Genomic DNA, 17223 nt, shown 5'->3' on the forward strand with positions numbered 1-17223 from the left:
CACTCCATTTGAAACGGCTGATTCACCTGTTAGGTAAAGGTGAAGGGACCCCTGACCATTAGGTCCGGTCGTGGCCGACTCTGGGGTTGCGGCGCTCATCTCGCTTTATTGGCTGAGGGAGCTGGCGTACAGCTTCTGGGTCATGTGGCCAACATGACTAAGCCGCTTCTGCCAAACCAGAGCAGCGCACGGAAACACCGTTTACCTTCCCGCAGGAGCGGTACCTATTTATCTACTTGCACTTTGACGTGCTTTCGAACTGCTAGGTGGGCAGGAGCTGGGACTGAGCAACGGGAGCTCACCCCATCGCGGGGATTCGAACTGCCAACCTTCTGATCGGCAAGTCCTAGGCTCTGTGGTTTAACCCACAGCGCCACCCACGTCCCTTGTCTTCACCTGTTACAACATTGTAAAAACAAAGAACTCAAGGGTTTTTATTTCTCTGAGAGTGACATAAAAGAAGCCCAGGTTGCATTATGAATTAAACAGAGAGGAAGTATACATGGCTACCCTCTTTGCACCCAGGCCTCAACATTATACCACACTTGCGCAAAGCAAAGAACTTGATCTCAGTGTGTTTTTTAAGTACTCAGTGGATTTTAGCATTTTTCAAGGTCACAACCTTGAAGTTAAAATTTAGGTGCACTATTCCTGTGGACATCTCTCCCACAGTATAGTATGCTGGTTCTGGCTTTTGCCATTTGTTGCCATATTTACAGTGGGACGAATGGCTATGCATTACAGGATGCAAGCAAGTTTTTCCTCTAAGTGTGTTTAACCAAGATGGGAGTTATTTCCTGACCTCTGCATTGCTCAATATATGTCCTAAAACCCTGTCTCTTAGTATGCCTAATGATAGATATTATTGCCCATAAAGTGCCAATCTTGTTCAAAAGTTTAGCTACAGTTAGTTAACTGGACTTGGGAAGCACACTTTATATATTAAAAAACAGTAACAGGTACTTATAACATCTTCAGCAAATATTTTTAACCTAGATTTTCTACTGTTCCCTGGGGCTTCCTCACAGTACTTTTCTTCTAGCTGCTGGTTTTCCTCACTTTACACTTTTCATATGTTACACAGAAGGAGGGAATGAAGAGTAATTCAAGCTTCTTTTTTCTTCTTCTGTAGACCATACAATGCACCCTCTGGATATATTTACTGTTGGAATATATCTTAAAGGGACCAGGGAAATTTAAGGCTGCTGCTTTCTTTCCAGGTATTAAGAACATTACTTATAGGCTGTTCCAGTAAGAATAACTCCATCATTATTAGAGGGGACTTAGGCTGCTTTTCAGTTAAATCTAACAAGCATTTTGAAACTTGTTCAGGGATCATTTCAAACTATAAAGCACACGCACACACACTTGTTCATAACTATGCAGATCCACAGAGAGAGAAATGAATAACTCACCCTTTGTTTGTGCCTTGTCGAGAGGAAAATAAATCCTTTATAAAGTGCAAGCTTTGGCAAACTACAATGTGCATAACTTGGCTGTACTATCAAGTGTGGTTTGAGTGAAGGCATGCCATCTAAACTGGCTATATTTTTAGGTTTATTAGCATTTTCTGAATGTGGGCCACTTTTCTTATTGTTATGGTCTCCTTCTGAGTGAGACAAGCTAATCATCTCAATACTTTTGATTATTAGGTCGTTTTACTGTGGAAAAACTCAGAAAGGCTACTGTCCCACTCATGTCACAGATTTCACGTCATAATGCAGAACACACTGCGCCCTCCTGAAATACATGCTTAGAGGGAACACAATAAAGATCTGGTGAAGTACACTTCTCGTACAAAGCAAACAACATTTTAATTCATGTGCTCATTCTACATGACTAAAATAGTTTTGTTTTTCATCTTTTAATTTTCATCTGTTGTTATAACTGTTCTCTCTGTTTTGTATAAATTTAATAATAATAATAATAAAGTTTACAAAATGAGAAAGGCAAGCAAGAGACAAGAAGTAAGAAGCACAAAGAAAATAGGGTTGGTTCACATATAACACAGATTGGTGTTCAGAAGTTGGGGCTCCCATGCTACCCCCTTCACTTTTTTTCCTCTTGTGAAACAAAGATTGGATTAAGAAGATTGCTGGTCAAAGTTCATACATGTTGGAAGTTTAATAAATCAATTAAAAGAATAAAAGTTCAAAAAATCTGCTTTATCTTGCACCCACACTTTCCCACCCCATATTTGTGCTTCTGGTGGGTGTGGCTGTCATTTTCTACCACAGTTTAAAATAGTGATAGAACAGCCTAACCACGTACTTCCTCATCTGAGGCATAGCAATATCTAATTAAAAGTGTTTGCCTTACAGCCAGGCTAGGAGTAGACTAAATTCCCCACATCAAGAAAGGCCCTTTCAGCCACATGAGCTTCCGTCTTGAGCTATTTTCAAAGCCACAAACCAAATGTCAAGTTTTCAAGTCAATGTGGGATTTGCCTATAAATTTAGCTTTAAAGAGCTACCAGAAGGGTGGGGATGTGGGGCATTTAGTTGCACATCTGCTCTGATCCCTTTAGGTCTCTTGAACCTTTAAATATTTACAGATGAACACTGTGAGGGTCATTTTGAGCTTAATTCAACTCAACACTCTTTTTCTTCCCTACACTGTATGGGACCAAACTGGCAATGTATGCTGATACACTTATTCTCCCAAGCGGATCTGATCCCTGCTGAAAGCAACAGGGACTTGTATTCAGCACCAAGTTTAAACAGCACTTAATGCAAGACCAGCTGCAATCAAGAGGCTTTACCAGTCCCATGGCTGATATCATATGATACTGGGTGACTGACAGGTGGGTCTGGCCAATCAAAAACAGCCTTATGGACCAAATTGGTCAGTCTGGTCTAATTTGGCCTGTAGGCCACATGTTCCTTGCCATTCGCTTACAGTAACCAAATTGCCACCGTGAGAAACTGAAAGATGACCCTTCCCAAATAGTCATGTGAATCAACTCCAACTTTAAAAGCGGAGGTGGGGGGTGGGAGGGACCAGATATCCTAAAGAGTAACTGCAACCTTTGCCTCCCATCCCAAAATTACTTCTTGCTTCTTGTGTACATAACAAGGCAAAGGAAAAGGAAAAGGACCCCTGGATAGTTAAGTCCAGTCAAACTTGACTATGAGGTGCATCTCGCTTTAGGCCAAAGGAGTCGGTGTTTGTCCGCAGACGGCTTTCTGGGTCATGTGGCCAGCATGAATAAACGGCTTCAGGCACAACAGAACACCATGACAGAAACCAGAGCGCATGGAAACACCGTTTACCTTCCCGCCGCAGCAGTACCTATTTATCTACTTGCACTGGTGTGCTTTCAAACTGCTAGGTTGGCAGGAGCTGGAACAGAGCAAAGGGAGCTCATTCCGTTACGGGGATTCGAACTGCCGACCTTCTGATCGGCAAGCCCAAGAAGCTCAGTGGTTTCGACCACAATGCCACCTGCTCCCACCGTGCATAACAAGGGCAGAGCACGCTTTTTAGCAATAGTCAGTCTAAAACAGGGATGGCTTACCTGTGGCCTTCCTGATGGTGCTGGACTCTAATTTCCATCAGCTCCTACCAGCACGACTAAGCAAAATGTAGTCCAGCAACATCTGAAGGGCCAAAGGTTAGTCATCCCTGGTTTAAAAGAACGCTGAAAATTACACAAGCCTCTGCCACATTTAAGTCTTTGCCATTTTGCTACTTGAAGCTAGGAGTCTGATAACCAAAGAGACAGAGGAGCTTTGCCCAGTACTTCCTGCTGACAGGAAGTATTTCTCATCTTTGTTTCACGTACAAAGGTGGGCGGGGGGGGGGGGAGTAACCTCCACAGAAGCTACAGAGGAAGTGAGTGGTTCAAGTGCTTAAAATTACCAGTGGCATTGCAAAATAGCCTCCAAAGCTGGAAGCAGCAGAGAAGAGCGGAATGTAAAAGCTGTGCATTCAAACTGCACTGAATCTTTTGAGAGAAACTAATTTCCCGTGATGGAAGAGGTTTATTCCTTTTTTATTGCCAGGCTGTTGACTTTATCTGAACAACCCCGTAAGCTAGGGAATGGAGAACAATTCCCTGTGTGACAAGCACACAGAGTGCAATGAGTTGGGGGCGGGGAGGCTTGATTAATTTCATTGTACACAGGTTGTACATTGACAATAAAGGTATTATTATTATTATTATTATTATTATTATTATTATTATTCCAAAGCAAAGGCACCCACCTTCAGTTCAGAAGGCAGAACAGTTAATGGGAGGTGGAGTCAGGGATAACAGTAAGTACAGTGGTACCTCTGTTTACGAACTTAATTTGTTCTGGAGGCCCGTTCTTAAACTGAAACCGTTCTTATCCTGAGACGCGCTTTCGCTAATGGGGCCTCCAGAGCGTGATTTTCGTTCGCATCCTGGGGCAAAGTTTGCAACCAGGAGCAGCTACTTCCAGGTTAGCAAAGCTTGTAACCTGAAGCGTTCGTAACCAGAAGTGTTCGTAACCCGAGGTACCACTGTACAGTGGTACCTTGGGTTACAGAAGCTTCAGGTTTCAGATGCTTCAGGTTACAGACTCTGCTAACCCAGAAATAGTACCTCGGGTTAAGAACTTTGCTTCAGGATGAGAACAGAAATCGTGCAGCAGCAGCAGGAGGCCCCATTACCTAAAGTGATGTCTCAGATTAAGAACAGTTTCAGGTTAAGAACAGACCTCTGGAACAAATTAAGTTCTTAACCTGAGGTACCACTGCACAGCTAAAAGTGCAAAACAAAACTTCACTATGTTACCGATAAGTTTATGTTGCTTTCTCTTTATTCAAAGTTCCTTTTTCCGGGAACAAGGGCTCTCAACTATTTTTCAAACCAGCAATTTTTAAGCTTCCATGCTTTTCAATTCAGTCAACTTATTGTGCTTAAGAGCCATCACAGTCTTAGTAGTAGTTTATAATCATGATTGAACTGTCAGATTATTGCTTCACTATGAATTCTAGTACCACAAGTCCAGCACCTCATATAGTAGCACTCAAGCATGGCCTTGGCACAAATACAAAATTTTCTAGCTAAAAGCTACCAGGGCACATTAGCAAGTGAATATCTCTTCTTGCCATCATTTTCTTTTTTTAAACGGCAGTTTTCAAAATACAGCAGTTCCTGCATTTGTGTTTATAACTCACTGCTAAACCAAAGGAAAACTGCTTCATGAAAAACTCAAATCGAGAAAACAGGCTCTCACGAAAAATCTCTCTCAGCTATCTACTCCAGTCACTTGGTTTTCTCTCTAAAACTTCCTGCCACCATTCCATTCCCCCATCAATCAATTCGCTTCAATAAATATTTACTGTAACATGTGTATGCTACCCAATAAAACAAAAGTGAAACATCAAACCATTAAAAAATAAAAATCCAACATAAATGCAACAAAACTCACCCAAAATTAAGAACAGCTTTTTTTTTTTTACTCTTATAGACCCAGATTACATAAGCTATTAAAAGGCCTGGATGAACAGAAAGGTCTTTTACCCGGTGTCAAAAAGACCACAGCACTGTTAAATATTCATCCCTGGGAAGGATATTCCGTAAACATGATGCCACTACTGGAAAGGCCCTTCATGTGGTAGTTATCCACCACACTTCATTTGGCAGAGATACCTAGAGTACGGCCTCTAAAGAGGATCTTATGGTTCAGGTAGGTACATATGGGAGGAAGGTGGTCTTTCAGGAAATCTGGTCCCAAGCCATTTAGGGCTTTAAAAATTAAAACTAGCATTTTGAATTGGACCTGGAAACAGACACAATAAGCAGCCAGAGAAGAATCAGGCTCCCTATAGGCTTCTCTAGAGTCACTAGAGAAGTGACTCTAGAGTGTGCTTTTGATCATGAAGAGCTTTTTCTGCAGGGATGGAGACCCTGCGACCTTAGAGAGGATGTTGCACTCCAGCTACCATTTACCCAGTGCAGATGGTCAATGCCACAGACACACACACACCCTTTGCTACACAGTGAAAATTCTATTCTCCATGCAATAAAAACTCTTGATGTCCTCCAAAATTGTTTACCAAAAATATCTGACTGACCCAAAACACCGCCGAGGGCCTTCTGGCAGTTTCCTCACTGAGAGAAGTGAAGTTACAGGGAACCATGCAGGGCCTTCTCGGTAGTGGCGCCCACCCTGTGGAACGCCCTCCCATCAAATGTCAAAGAAATAAGCAACTATCTGATTTTTAGAAGGCATCTGAAGGCAGCCCTGTTTAGGGAAGCTTTTAACATTTGATGAATCATTGTATTTTAATATTCTGCTGGAAGCCGCCCAGAGTGGCTGGGGAAACCCAGTCAGATGGGTGGGGTATAAATAATAAATTATTACTATTATTAAAAGGTAGTATAGTTAATGCAGCTATTCTTCGTATTCAACAATTGTTTACAAGTGGTATTACACACTGCGAAATTAAACTTCCTACTTTAAAATCAAGCTCTGAGTAACTGGGACAACATGAAAGTGGGTGTAAATAAACACTGCATTAAGATGCACATTCAGCTTTCTCATTTAAGGTGCTTACTTAACTGAGCTCCCATTCAACACTGGCAGCCCTGTTATTGATATTTAAGAGGCTATTTAATCTTTAATCCTAAAAAAGAAGTGTTATTAACTATGAGCCAGCATCATACACAAGTTAATGTGAAGTTTCTTTAATAATCCAAAGGTAACCTAATCTTCTGTAGCATTTTTGCATTTTAACATTTGTTCCAAAGGGCCTGAATGTACAATGAAAGTCGAAGTATAAAGTGCTTTCTGCGTAGAAATTAAAATATACCGTATTTTTCCCTCTATAACACGCAGATTTTTTCTCCTAAAAAGTAAGGGGAAATGTCTGTGCGTGTTATTGAGCGAATGTGTGGTCCCTGGAGCTGACTGTCCCAAGTACAGGGCAAAAATCAGGCAAAAATCATATTGCACCGTCACGGAGGAGAGGAGGCTGCTGCTTTCCTGCATTCTGCCTCAGGGTCTTACTGCCCACCTGCTTCTGTTTCGTTACTGTGTTTGCTCAAACGGAACAAAGAGCAGGCAAATCCCCTCCCCTCCAGGCAAGCAGAGGGGAAAGCGGAGCGTCTTTCCCTCTAATTCCTCTCCGTGCTCCGGTGCTGCTGCTGCTGCGTCTAGGGACTCGCAGGCAGCGGAAAACATGCAGGAGAGGGGGGGGGCTGGCTTGGGGGGGAAGACTTTTGCCTTCCTTCCCCCCCCCCCTTTAAACCCCTCTCTTGCATTCTTAGCCAGCTGCTTCTCCGCACACCCCTCTCGTGCTCTTTGTCCCTTCTATGTTTTTCCTTCCCTCCCCACTTAAAACGTGGTTACAAAGCACGGATCCACATGGATCCTCAGGATCTTTGCATTGGGTCACCCCAAATTCACCATCAGATCACATAGCAATGATCTGATGCAAAAACAGGGCTGCAATGGTGCAAAAATGTGGTTACAAAGCACGGATACACATGGATCCTCAGGATCTTTGCATTGGGTCACCCCAGATTCACCATCAGATCACATAGCATGTCCATGGCTACAGCCTGCACCAAAAAAAATCACACACCCACTGTTGCCTGGGGCTGCAATGGTGCAAAAACGTGGTTACAAAGCACAGATCGACAGGGATTCTCAGGATTTTTGCATTGGGCTACCCCAAACTCACCGTCAAATCACATGTCTGTGGCCACAGCATGAAGCACAAAAATGATACATCCACTGTTTCATTCAGATTTTTTTTCTTGCTTTCCTCCTCTAAAAACTATGTGCGTGTTATGGTCAGGTGCGTGTTATCGAGCGAAAAATACGGTAATGGCCACATTTGCGTGCAACTCTAAGCCAAAGTGTACAGTTTGATTAAACACAATCTGCATAGTGGCATGCTGTTGACATTCTCAAAGAATGATAATAGGTTAGTGAGATAAGATGTACTCTTTTCCCAGAAAAGAGGGCAGGCTAACTGGTATGTAATTTCCAGGATCCTCCCTGGATTCCTTAAGGTGTTTATTTTTAATGGTGTTTTGTTGGCCATTTTTCAGTGCTCAGGTATGGAGGCTGATATTGGGGATAAGTTACATATTTTTGTTAGAAGATCAGCAGTTTCACATTTGCGTTCTTTAAGAACTCTGGGGTGGATGCCATCCGGACCCGGTGATTTGTCAGTTTTTATTTTGACAATAAGGCCTAGGACTTCACATTGTGTCATCACTACTTAGCTCAGTTCCTTAGACTCCATTCTCGCTAAGGGTTAGGTGAAAATGTGCTGTGTATTCAAGTGTATGAGCTACCAAAAAAATAAAATAAATTTAAATTAAATTAAAGAAATGCAATTACCAGTATCAGTTGCTTTAGCCTAGGATGTATCTTGTTAAGACTTAATATCCTAATACAGTATCAAATTCCTTACTTTTATAAATCTCATCTCAAAGTTGCATGACCAATCGGAGGTCTAGAACCAAGACAAGACTCGGAAACCTGAGTCTTCTTTGGGGGCATAAAACATTGAATCAATATGGTCAAGTTATGGGCAAAGAAAATCCCAATTTAGCAATTAACTCACCAGATAGGCATGGGGAGAAAGTAAATCATTCATTTTGCAAAATGGTACTAAGAGGAAGTAAAAACAGTATTTCATAAGAAACGACGGGATAGAAATTGTGGCTAACATTGTGTGTACACCCTTTCTCAAACCAGCAGTGGGAACACACCAGATGCAGAATAAATGGGAGTTTGTACACAGCCTTAGTCTTGCTTCTCATAATCTAGAGATGTCTAGAATTGAAACAGATTTTCTGCATAGAAAGAATGTGCTCCTCTGCTGACCTATGGTCCTTCCCTTAATTTAGTGAGCAGAGGTTAAAATGAGGACTGCCCAAGTGTAAATAATTCCTGCTTGACTCAGGAAATCCAATATTATTCCTTGTTTATTGGACACTACGGAATTCAAAACTTGATGTTACAAGTCCTGGAAGATGTCTAACTGAAGGAATGAGTCTACTCCATTTATATTGGGATATTCTGAACTCTGCCCTATAAGGCTCTTCTGAAGCACACTATACATGTATGAAAGTCTGTTCAAACAAACAGCTCTTCTCTTGGGGAACTTGAAATTAGGACACACGTATACAGCTCATGCATCCTTAATAACACTTTGTTTTCTCAGGCAAGAAGAATATATAATTAGGCAAATTTAGTTGTACTGAATCAAAGATGTTTTGGTTTAAGTCCCCTAAAGGGATTTCCTGGAGTGAGGAATAAAAACCATCTGCTGACTCCAATGGAAGTATCAGAAAGGAAATATACTGGAGGGGAATGACATAAAAACAGCCAGAGCTAAACTGACATTCGGCAGCTCTCCAGGAAACCAGAGATTCAGCTCCATGAAAATAAAAACGTCGTACATCAAAATGTAGGAAACCTGAGGTGCAAATCAATCTCAAAGGCTCTCGGAGGCTCTTTGAGTGGGTGGTTCCCTGTCTAGGAGACAGGTACGTTACCTGTTCTGGATGGGCTGCACACCCTCTGAAGGAGCAGAACTACAAAGCCCTGAACAACTTAAGTCCAGGATACCTTAGGGACCGCCTGAATCCTTACATCCCAGTTGGATAAATGAGATCATCGGCAGAAGCATTATTGGTTTTTCCCCAAGTTGGCAAGGCTCGTTTGACAGCAACAAGAATCTAAGCCTTTAGTATCATTGGCCTAGTACGATAGAAAACCCTGCCAATAGAGATTCGGCAGGCGCTTTTGTTTCAACCTTTAAACACCTGCTGAAAACTCTTCTATTCCTCCAGGTTTATACAGGCAATTAAGAATATGCATTTCTATAATAAGTTAGCTGATCTCTGGTTTTAATTTTTCCTATAGTTTTTATTGCATGACTTTATGCATGACTGTTGTAAAACACTCTTATAGTTTTTATGAATAGAGGTGCAGGTGGTGACCATTTTAGCATGTCCAATTGATGCGCAATTGCAGACACACAGAACGTGGACATAATGGGGAGGGGCACACTTATGCATGCTCTGTTGATGCACACAGGGCCAGGAATGGTACCCCTGTGTGAAATGGTCACCGCCTGTATATATTTTAATAAATAAGTAAATGAATGAATAAAATAAGCTAAGCCTTTTACAGAGGGAGTGGGGTTACAAATTGCTCAAAACAGTTTGTTCAATAAACTCTGACGCGCTTCATCCAACGTGTCTACCTAAATATCTCAAAATCTTCATAAGACTTCAAAATCCCACAACAGGTTTCTCTTTTAATTCTAGCATGGAACAATAAATATGATTTAGAGGATTAATTAAATTAAATTACTTTACCTTCCAGATGCATTTACGTGACATTTAAACCAAAACTAAGGCTTCATACACAGACCACTGTTATTTACATGGCCATTACAGCAAACAGACGTCAATTTATATCCCACTAGTGAGAAGAAATGCCTTACTGCAAGACAGATTTCCCAGCATAAAACTGTAGAAACCTTATTTCTTGCATCATTGGACAGAACAAGTGCATGAATACATATGGTCAGCCTTATCTTGAGCCATTTCCAGCATCTAATGTGCTTACAAGGCTTTTTTGAAGTAGAATGAATAAGTGGAAAGTACATGGAATCCAGAGATTCCTAGTGTCCAAGCCTATAAGAGAAACTAGATTTATCTTATTTTATTCTACACATTGTATTAATTCTTATGCAGATGCCTTTGTAAGGGTCAGCCACCAACATATGAAATACCTGTTTTTAGGCATAACAGGTGCCATCTCTCTCTCGAGCCTTCCATAAAGGAGTGGGTTTTTTCTGGTGGTACTCAAATCTCAAAACTGGTACACTGCGATATCTTGGCTTCTAAAGCGAGCGTGTGGGGAGAGTGTGCCTTTTCTCTCATGCCCACAGCAATTGGCCCCTCAGCACTGCCAGCCCCAGAGGCGGTACTTCCTCCTCATCCTCATCCTGTGGAGGCACAGAGGCAGAAAGCTACTGGGCTGCCATTGCACCTGCCACTGCCACTGAGCCAGCTCCAAGACAGCTTCAAGGTGGGCAGCAGGCGAGCTGGGTCCATGGCGGTGGCCGAGCAGCACCAAGAGGACATAGCCTTCCTCAAAGCCCTCGCGGATGGTGCAGAGGTGGAAAGCCACGTCTCACAGCAGCAGCAAGTCCAGCTCCAGGCACTCATCCCACAACAAGCCCAGCCCACAGCATGGCCCACCAAGCAGCAGCCACAGCCAGTGGGCCGAGAAGCAGGAGCAGAGGAAGGGGTGCGGTGGGGGCGGGTCGCCCTAGGTGTCACCACTGAGGGGGCTGACAAAATGCCAAGCGGTACTCACCATGGGGCCTGCAGCGCGCCCGAGCGATGCATCTCTCCTGGAAGTGACACAGTGGCTTGGGCACCTGCAGGCTCCGCGCTGCCCCAAATGGTCCGCCCACCACCTTCCCCTCAGCTGTAGGGTGGCTGAGTAGGAGGAGGCAAGCAGACTCCTCAGAGGCCCCACGGAGCATCCTGCCCCGGGTCGTCCCACCCCTGCAGGTAGCTGCCCCCACCCCTGGGCGCAGGGCACATGTGCCGCCGGGCACATGTGCCGCCCCAGGCGCCTGATCGGTTGCTCCACCGCTGCCAAGAAGGGTATGCCATGATGAGTACCAACATCTTTTTTTCTACAAAAAAGGCACTGCATAAAATAATCTAATTGATCATGAATGGCCAGAGAAAAGATTCCCACTTTCTCTTTCAGCTCCCACCCGAGTACCTCTTCTTGTACCTCTTTGGGCTACAGCTTTACTAGTCTTTTTCTTCTGCCTGGCTACAGTCATGCCTGATCAAATTCCAAATTCCAATTCAAGGCCTTGACTGCTCTTCTCCCTATAGAATTATTCCAACACACTTCATATTGTATTCAGAGAAATAAATAGCATCTACTGCTGAGTTCCCTACGTTCTGCACTCACTGCATGTCCAAGTTCAGCCCAGTTTTAACACACCAGTGGTTCGAAAACCCAGCTGCCAGGTGATATGGTATGATAAACACAGTGAGAGTCTCTACATCCACTCACATGTCCTACAGAAGATCATAGTCCTGGGATGTATAAATATACTGAGCTAGACACAAGTAATTATTCAAAAATGTTGATCAGAACGTTGCAGTGCTGTATCTTGGTTCTGTGAGTAATGGGTAGCGAACAATGTTAAATCAACAATGCAGCACCACAGAAGCAAGGCAATTCTAGAGCACTGACATGCTCAGAGACACAAACAGGGTGTCAGGTGCAGCTGCCAGCTTGGGAAGAGAGCTGAGTATCTGCGCATTAACAAAAGAAAGAGAGAGAAATAACTCACAAACTCACATCAATCAGGTCTGAGACATCATGGATGTAGTATTTACTGACTGCTGCATTTGTTGCTGCCAGGTTCAGCAGATAATCGTTCCTAGCTTTAGTGCACTTCAGCTTATTTTCCGAGTATTTTGCTTGCCTCTGAAAAACATCAAAATGGTACACACATTTTTAAAAAGGTGAATAGGCCATCCCAATTCTTGCATTTGCATACCAAATTTTAAGCTCTTATAACATAAAAGCAGCTCTGATGACTAAAGGCTCCTCTAGTCCAACATCCTGTTTTTCACAAGCAGGACATAAGCATGGTAGCACTCTCCCACTTATGTTTTCCAGCAACTGATGATCAGATGCATGCCACCTCCACTGGTGGAGGTAGTATCTAGCCATCATGACTAGTAACCACTGATGGTCTTATTCCTCCATGAAATCTGTGATAAGGAGCACTGCACAGCATTGCTGTGTTTATGTAAAAACAAAAACAAAATTAAATTATGGTATTAGGGAGAAATGCAGCAGTTTTATCCAGCTGCAGCAATTTCTTCCAGATATACCCAGCACAGCAAGTGCATTCTATTTCAGTGAACACCCTACATCCACCAGGAACAGCTTGCACACTTGGAGAAAGGTTTCACATCAATCACATCAAACAGTTACTGGGGAGGATAAACTATTTCACATTCATATGGTATGCCTAGTCAATGATGTCAGACTTTTTAATGAAGAAATACGATACAGATCTAATATTCACTGCTGCCCCACTATATATATTGCTTTCCCTGCATCCTTGCTGAAGATTAATTCAGGCATTCCAAGTGCATCCCACTGTGTAGGATGACCTCATGGAGAGTGAATTAGTGTTGCATGGAATTTGCTCCATTAAATCTTCAAATCACACCCAGTGATGAGTGAAAGAAGTTGCACTTGAAGAGCAGTCTACATGCGTTGAAGCTAAGCAGGTTTGGATCAAGTCAGTGCCTGGATGGAAGATTGCCTGGGAACCATTTCTATACTTCCTTGAGTTCCATGATGGAAAAAAGATAAGAGATAAATGTCGTAAATAATGAACTTTGCTGAACAGCCAGATGTAACATATAAAGAGCTCTAAAGACTCTTTAGGGCTAGGGTTGTATAGTATACATGTACATTAATTTCCTTCACGGAAGCTAAGAAATGGTAAATCTGCAGGGAGCAGCAAATTTAAGATATACAAGGTCTCAGAATGCAGGAGCTGGCAGACAGTGTCAAACAGACTCAAAGCCCTTATTGAATAAGAACATCAAGTTACGGTAGAACCACTCTGCAGAAACCATTATAAGTGCTTACAAACAACTTGTTGAAGAAGTCAAATAGGAAATATGTGATCCTACTGGCTCCAGTTTGCAAACAGCATGTTACGTGGTACAAAGTATCAAGTGCTAGGGATCATGGTTTGTTTCACTCAGACAAACAAGCCTGGCCTTAACACTGTGGTTTGTTTGGAGTAAGACAAACCATGATTTCTGGTCTGGACACAACACTAAAGCAAGTATAGTGAACTGTTCTCTTTATGCCCCTCAACTACTAACACTCGTGTGCAAGTCTAGACATAGGCAAAATAGGAGTAAGTGGCTGAGGGTGTAAAGAGATAATGCTGCTAAAGCCTCTGTTGCTGCTCACAAAGGAGAGAAGGGAATTAAAGGAACGTTTTCTGTTCCACAGGTGTTGTCGAGTGAGGTGGCAGAATTCCAGGGTGACCCTGCACCACTTCAGAATGCTGGTGGAAGATGCCATTTTTAAAAATTAAAAAGCTTCCCCGTGTTTAAAAAAAGCACATCCAATATGATTATAACAGTCTGCTCTCTGCTGTGCTAGTGTATGTGTTCCTGTTTTACTAACAAAGAAAATTTTATGCATAAGTCTGATACGTATAAGTGGTATGGCCCATTCAATCACCTCATTCCCCTGAACAGAAAGAAGAGACTTGGAGAAAGTGCATTCTGGTTCAGTGGGCTTGAGGTCAGATAAGGAGTGTGCTGAGAACCAGTCAAAATTTTCTGGCACCCGTCACCTGTCCTGTGTGCAGGGTGCAAAAAACAGATGTGAGATAATTATTTGTATGATTTGTATAGAAATATGGCCTTTCACCATCCCTATACCCTCTTTAGGGCTAGGGTTCTATAGTATACACTAATTTAATGTTAAAAAGGAGGATGCCATGTTTAGCATATATCCTCAAGACTCAGTGTGCCTACAACCTGCCCAATTTTCTAACCACAGGGAAGGTCCCTCCGAGAGGAGAAGCAGCAACAAATATATCTGTGCATTTGCCAGTGGAAGGAAAGCGAGGGTGAAGGAAGGCAGTCCAATTAAAAACCACATAATCCTTCAAACCAACATCTCTGAAAGCATCTGTTATAAATCTATTACAAATCTGAGCTTCTTCAAATCAGCAGTCAAGTGCTTTCTATGGTATTTATTGTTCATTGGCACCAGAGTCAATTTAGGAGCAGAATGAATTAGCAGGTATAATTTAACACAACAGTTGGAGTGCTACCCTCTGGCTCTCCCTTCCCTTCCAAACCTGATTGCCTTGAGATTCAACCAGCCTCAGCCACTCCCACATAGCACTTTTCAGAGCTATTTTCTCATTTAAAAACTCTCAGTTTCACTTCCTGTTTGTACGTAGATTCTCCTCAGGCCCATTTTTAATTTAGTCATCAGATTCAGGTTCACTGCCCAGACAAGCAATACTGGATTAAAGGGCAGGCTACTATTATGCATAATACTTTGCTGCAGACACACAGCTCTAGCTCTGTTCATTATAGCAAACTGTCCCTTCCAACTGCAGGGCCCAAACATGGGAAAAGTGAGGAGGGATAAAATTTTCCAGGGGCTTGGAGATCCAAGGGCAGCCCAGCCTGGACAGAAAACCCATTATCATTAGAGAAATAGTGAGGCTAAATTGTAGATTAATATATTTAGCAAGCCCACCCATCATTGCATGTGGATGATATGTGGATATTTAATTTCATTTTTCTCTATTTCCAGAGTCTGCAACCAGAGTTTGAAGCATGGTTGCAAACTCTGTTTACAACGAACCATGGCTGCCTCTGAAAGGTGAAGGGAGAGACATTCTGCATATGAGGGGCACAGTACACAAGCCTGTGGCACATTTCTGATTTCCTAATTTCCATAGTTAGGACATCAGGAACGGTACCCTTAGAACTAAGGTTAATTCAGCTGTACAGTCAGAAATAATTTTGGTTATTTTCAGAGTGTTACTTTTGTTGCACTTCCCACATTTGTCTAACGAGCACATTACTGTGAATGGGTGGTGATCCCTGACTGTTTAATATTCCACTTATGACTGTAGCAATAGGAACTATCTTGCAAAAACAGTGTAACGTTCCACAGAGCACTAAACACAAGCATGAGCTGACTGCCACCTAGTACTGCATGCCCCCTCCATCTATTCAGATAAGCATTACTGTAGCAGACTAGATTTCCTGCTAGGTTCCTTCGCTCTGCAGTCAACCAAGCCTCTTGGAGCCAGAACACGACTGTCTCTGTTGGATCCAGGAGACGCTGCCTGAGCAGCTATTGTAGGACTTTTCTGCCCTTTTTGTACTGAATGTCTGGGTCATTTTTGTTTTGTTTGCTTTCTGAGCCATCACTCTGGAGGCCTTCCCTCCCTCCAGCTGCCCTTTTCAACTCTCCTAGTATTGGGCAATTTAATGGTTGAACACATTAAACCCTGCTGATGTAATACACCCCTCTCCTTGGAAGTGCTCCACAATGTGCCCCCAGGCTCTGCTTCTTGCAGAAAACCGCCTGCTTGTCTGCCTAAGACAGGCTTCCCGAACCTCGGCCCTCCAGATGTTTTTGGCCTACAACTCCCATGATCCCTAGCTAGCAGGACCAGTGGTCAGGGAGGATGGGAATTGTAGTCTCAAAACATCGGGAGGGCCAAGGTTGACGAAGCCTGGCCTAAGAGCTCTAGCTACCTGCTGTATTGGGGGCATTTCTCCACAACTAACAGGCAGTAAAGAGAAAAGGTTTTCTGCACGCCCATCCCAAGCAGTTCCGTCAGTGAAATTGCATGCAAACATTATCGCAAACAGGAGGCATTCCGAGCAGTTCCAATTCATTCAAAGAAATATTTCAGTAACAGAAGCGGCCAGTGATCACCAGCCATAAACCCTGGACTTGGGAAGCACTCTCAGTAGATGTGTGTTCATGAGTTGACGTGACACTGGCGACCGCATGGTTGGCATTGGCATCCTTCTGTCCAGCCACACGGAGAACCCTTCACTCACCTTTTCCTTCATCTTCTCAATCTTCTTGACAGAGCTGCGGCGCTGGGGCCTATCTTCATGCCGCAACAGGTTCACGCTGATGTCCCCTGCTTTGTTGAACTGTTTCTCTTCTTGCTTCTCGGCTTCCTTCAGTTTGCTTTCGGCACTGATGCTTTCAGCGTGGTACATATGGTATGTTTTCATCACCTGAAAGGTGAGGAAGTTCAGCGAGTCAGCTTATAACAAAAACAATGAATTCAGTGGTTGCAAAGGTTGGTACCTTTAAAGCACACCCAAAGCACTTTTCCCTGCATCAAAAAAACTGGGGCACTTTAGTTTGTTAAGGGTTGCTGGGAATTGTAACTCTGTGAGCACTAAACTACAGTGTCCAGAATTCTTTGGAAAAAATGAATGTGCTTTAAAGGCACAGAGTGTGTACGTAGCTCAAGACTTCCCCAGCTAATCATTCACTTCTCTTCTAATAGGCAACGTAGTTTACATTGTGTTTCATCCTCATAACAACTCTATGGTGCACCACCAGGATTCTCATTTGACCGGAGGGATTATGAGGCTGAGAGACTGTGACTTGTCAAAGGCCATACAGAATGTGATGAACATGT

At 43.0% G+C, this 17223-nt stretch overlaps 1 protein-coding gene across 3 annotated transcripts in view; it reads right to left on the bottom strand.

Annotated features, from left to right (window-relative positions):
- Window positions 1–17223, bottom strand: part of SRGAP3 (SLIT-ROBO Rho GTPase activating protein 3) — a 191387-nt gene that overhangs the window by 56474 nt on the left and 117690 nt on the right. For all 3 annotated transcript variants that reach the window (XR_014544879.1, XM_083600535.1, XM_083600536.1), the window contains exons 5-6: window positions 16625–16810; window positions 12339–12467 (exon numbers count right to left, since the gene is read on the bottom strand). Coding sequence is in view for 2 of the 3 variants with exons in the window: in XM_083600535.1 (XP_083456661.1) it covers window positions 12339–12467; window positions 16625–16810 (315 nt within the window). In the remaining variant the exon portion in view is untranslated. The remainder of the gene's footprint in view (window positions 1–12338; window positions 12468–16624; window positions 16811–17223) is intronic.

This window comes from Podarcis filfolensis, assembly GCF_964270895.1.
Source record: "Podarcis filfolensis genome assembly, chromosome: 2".
NCBI lineage: Eukaryota > Metazoa > Chordata > Lepidosauria > Squamata > Lacertidae > Podarcis > Podarcis filfolensis.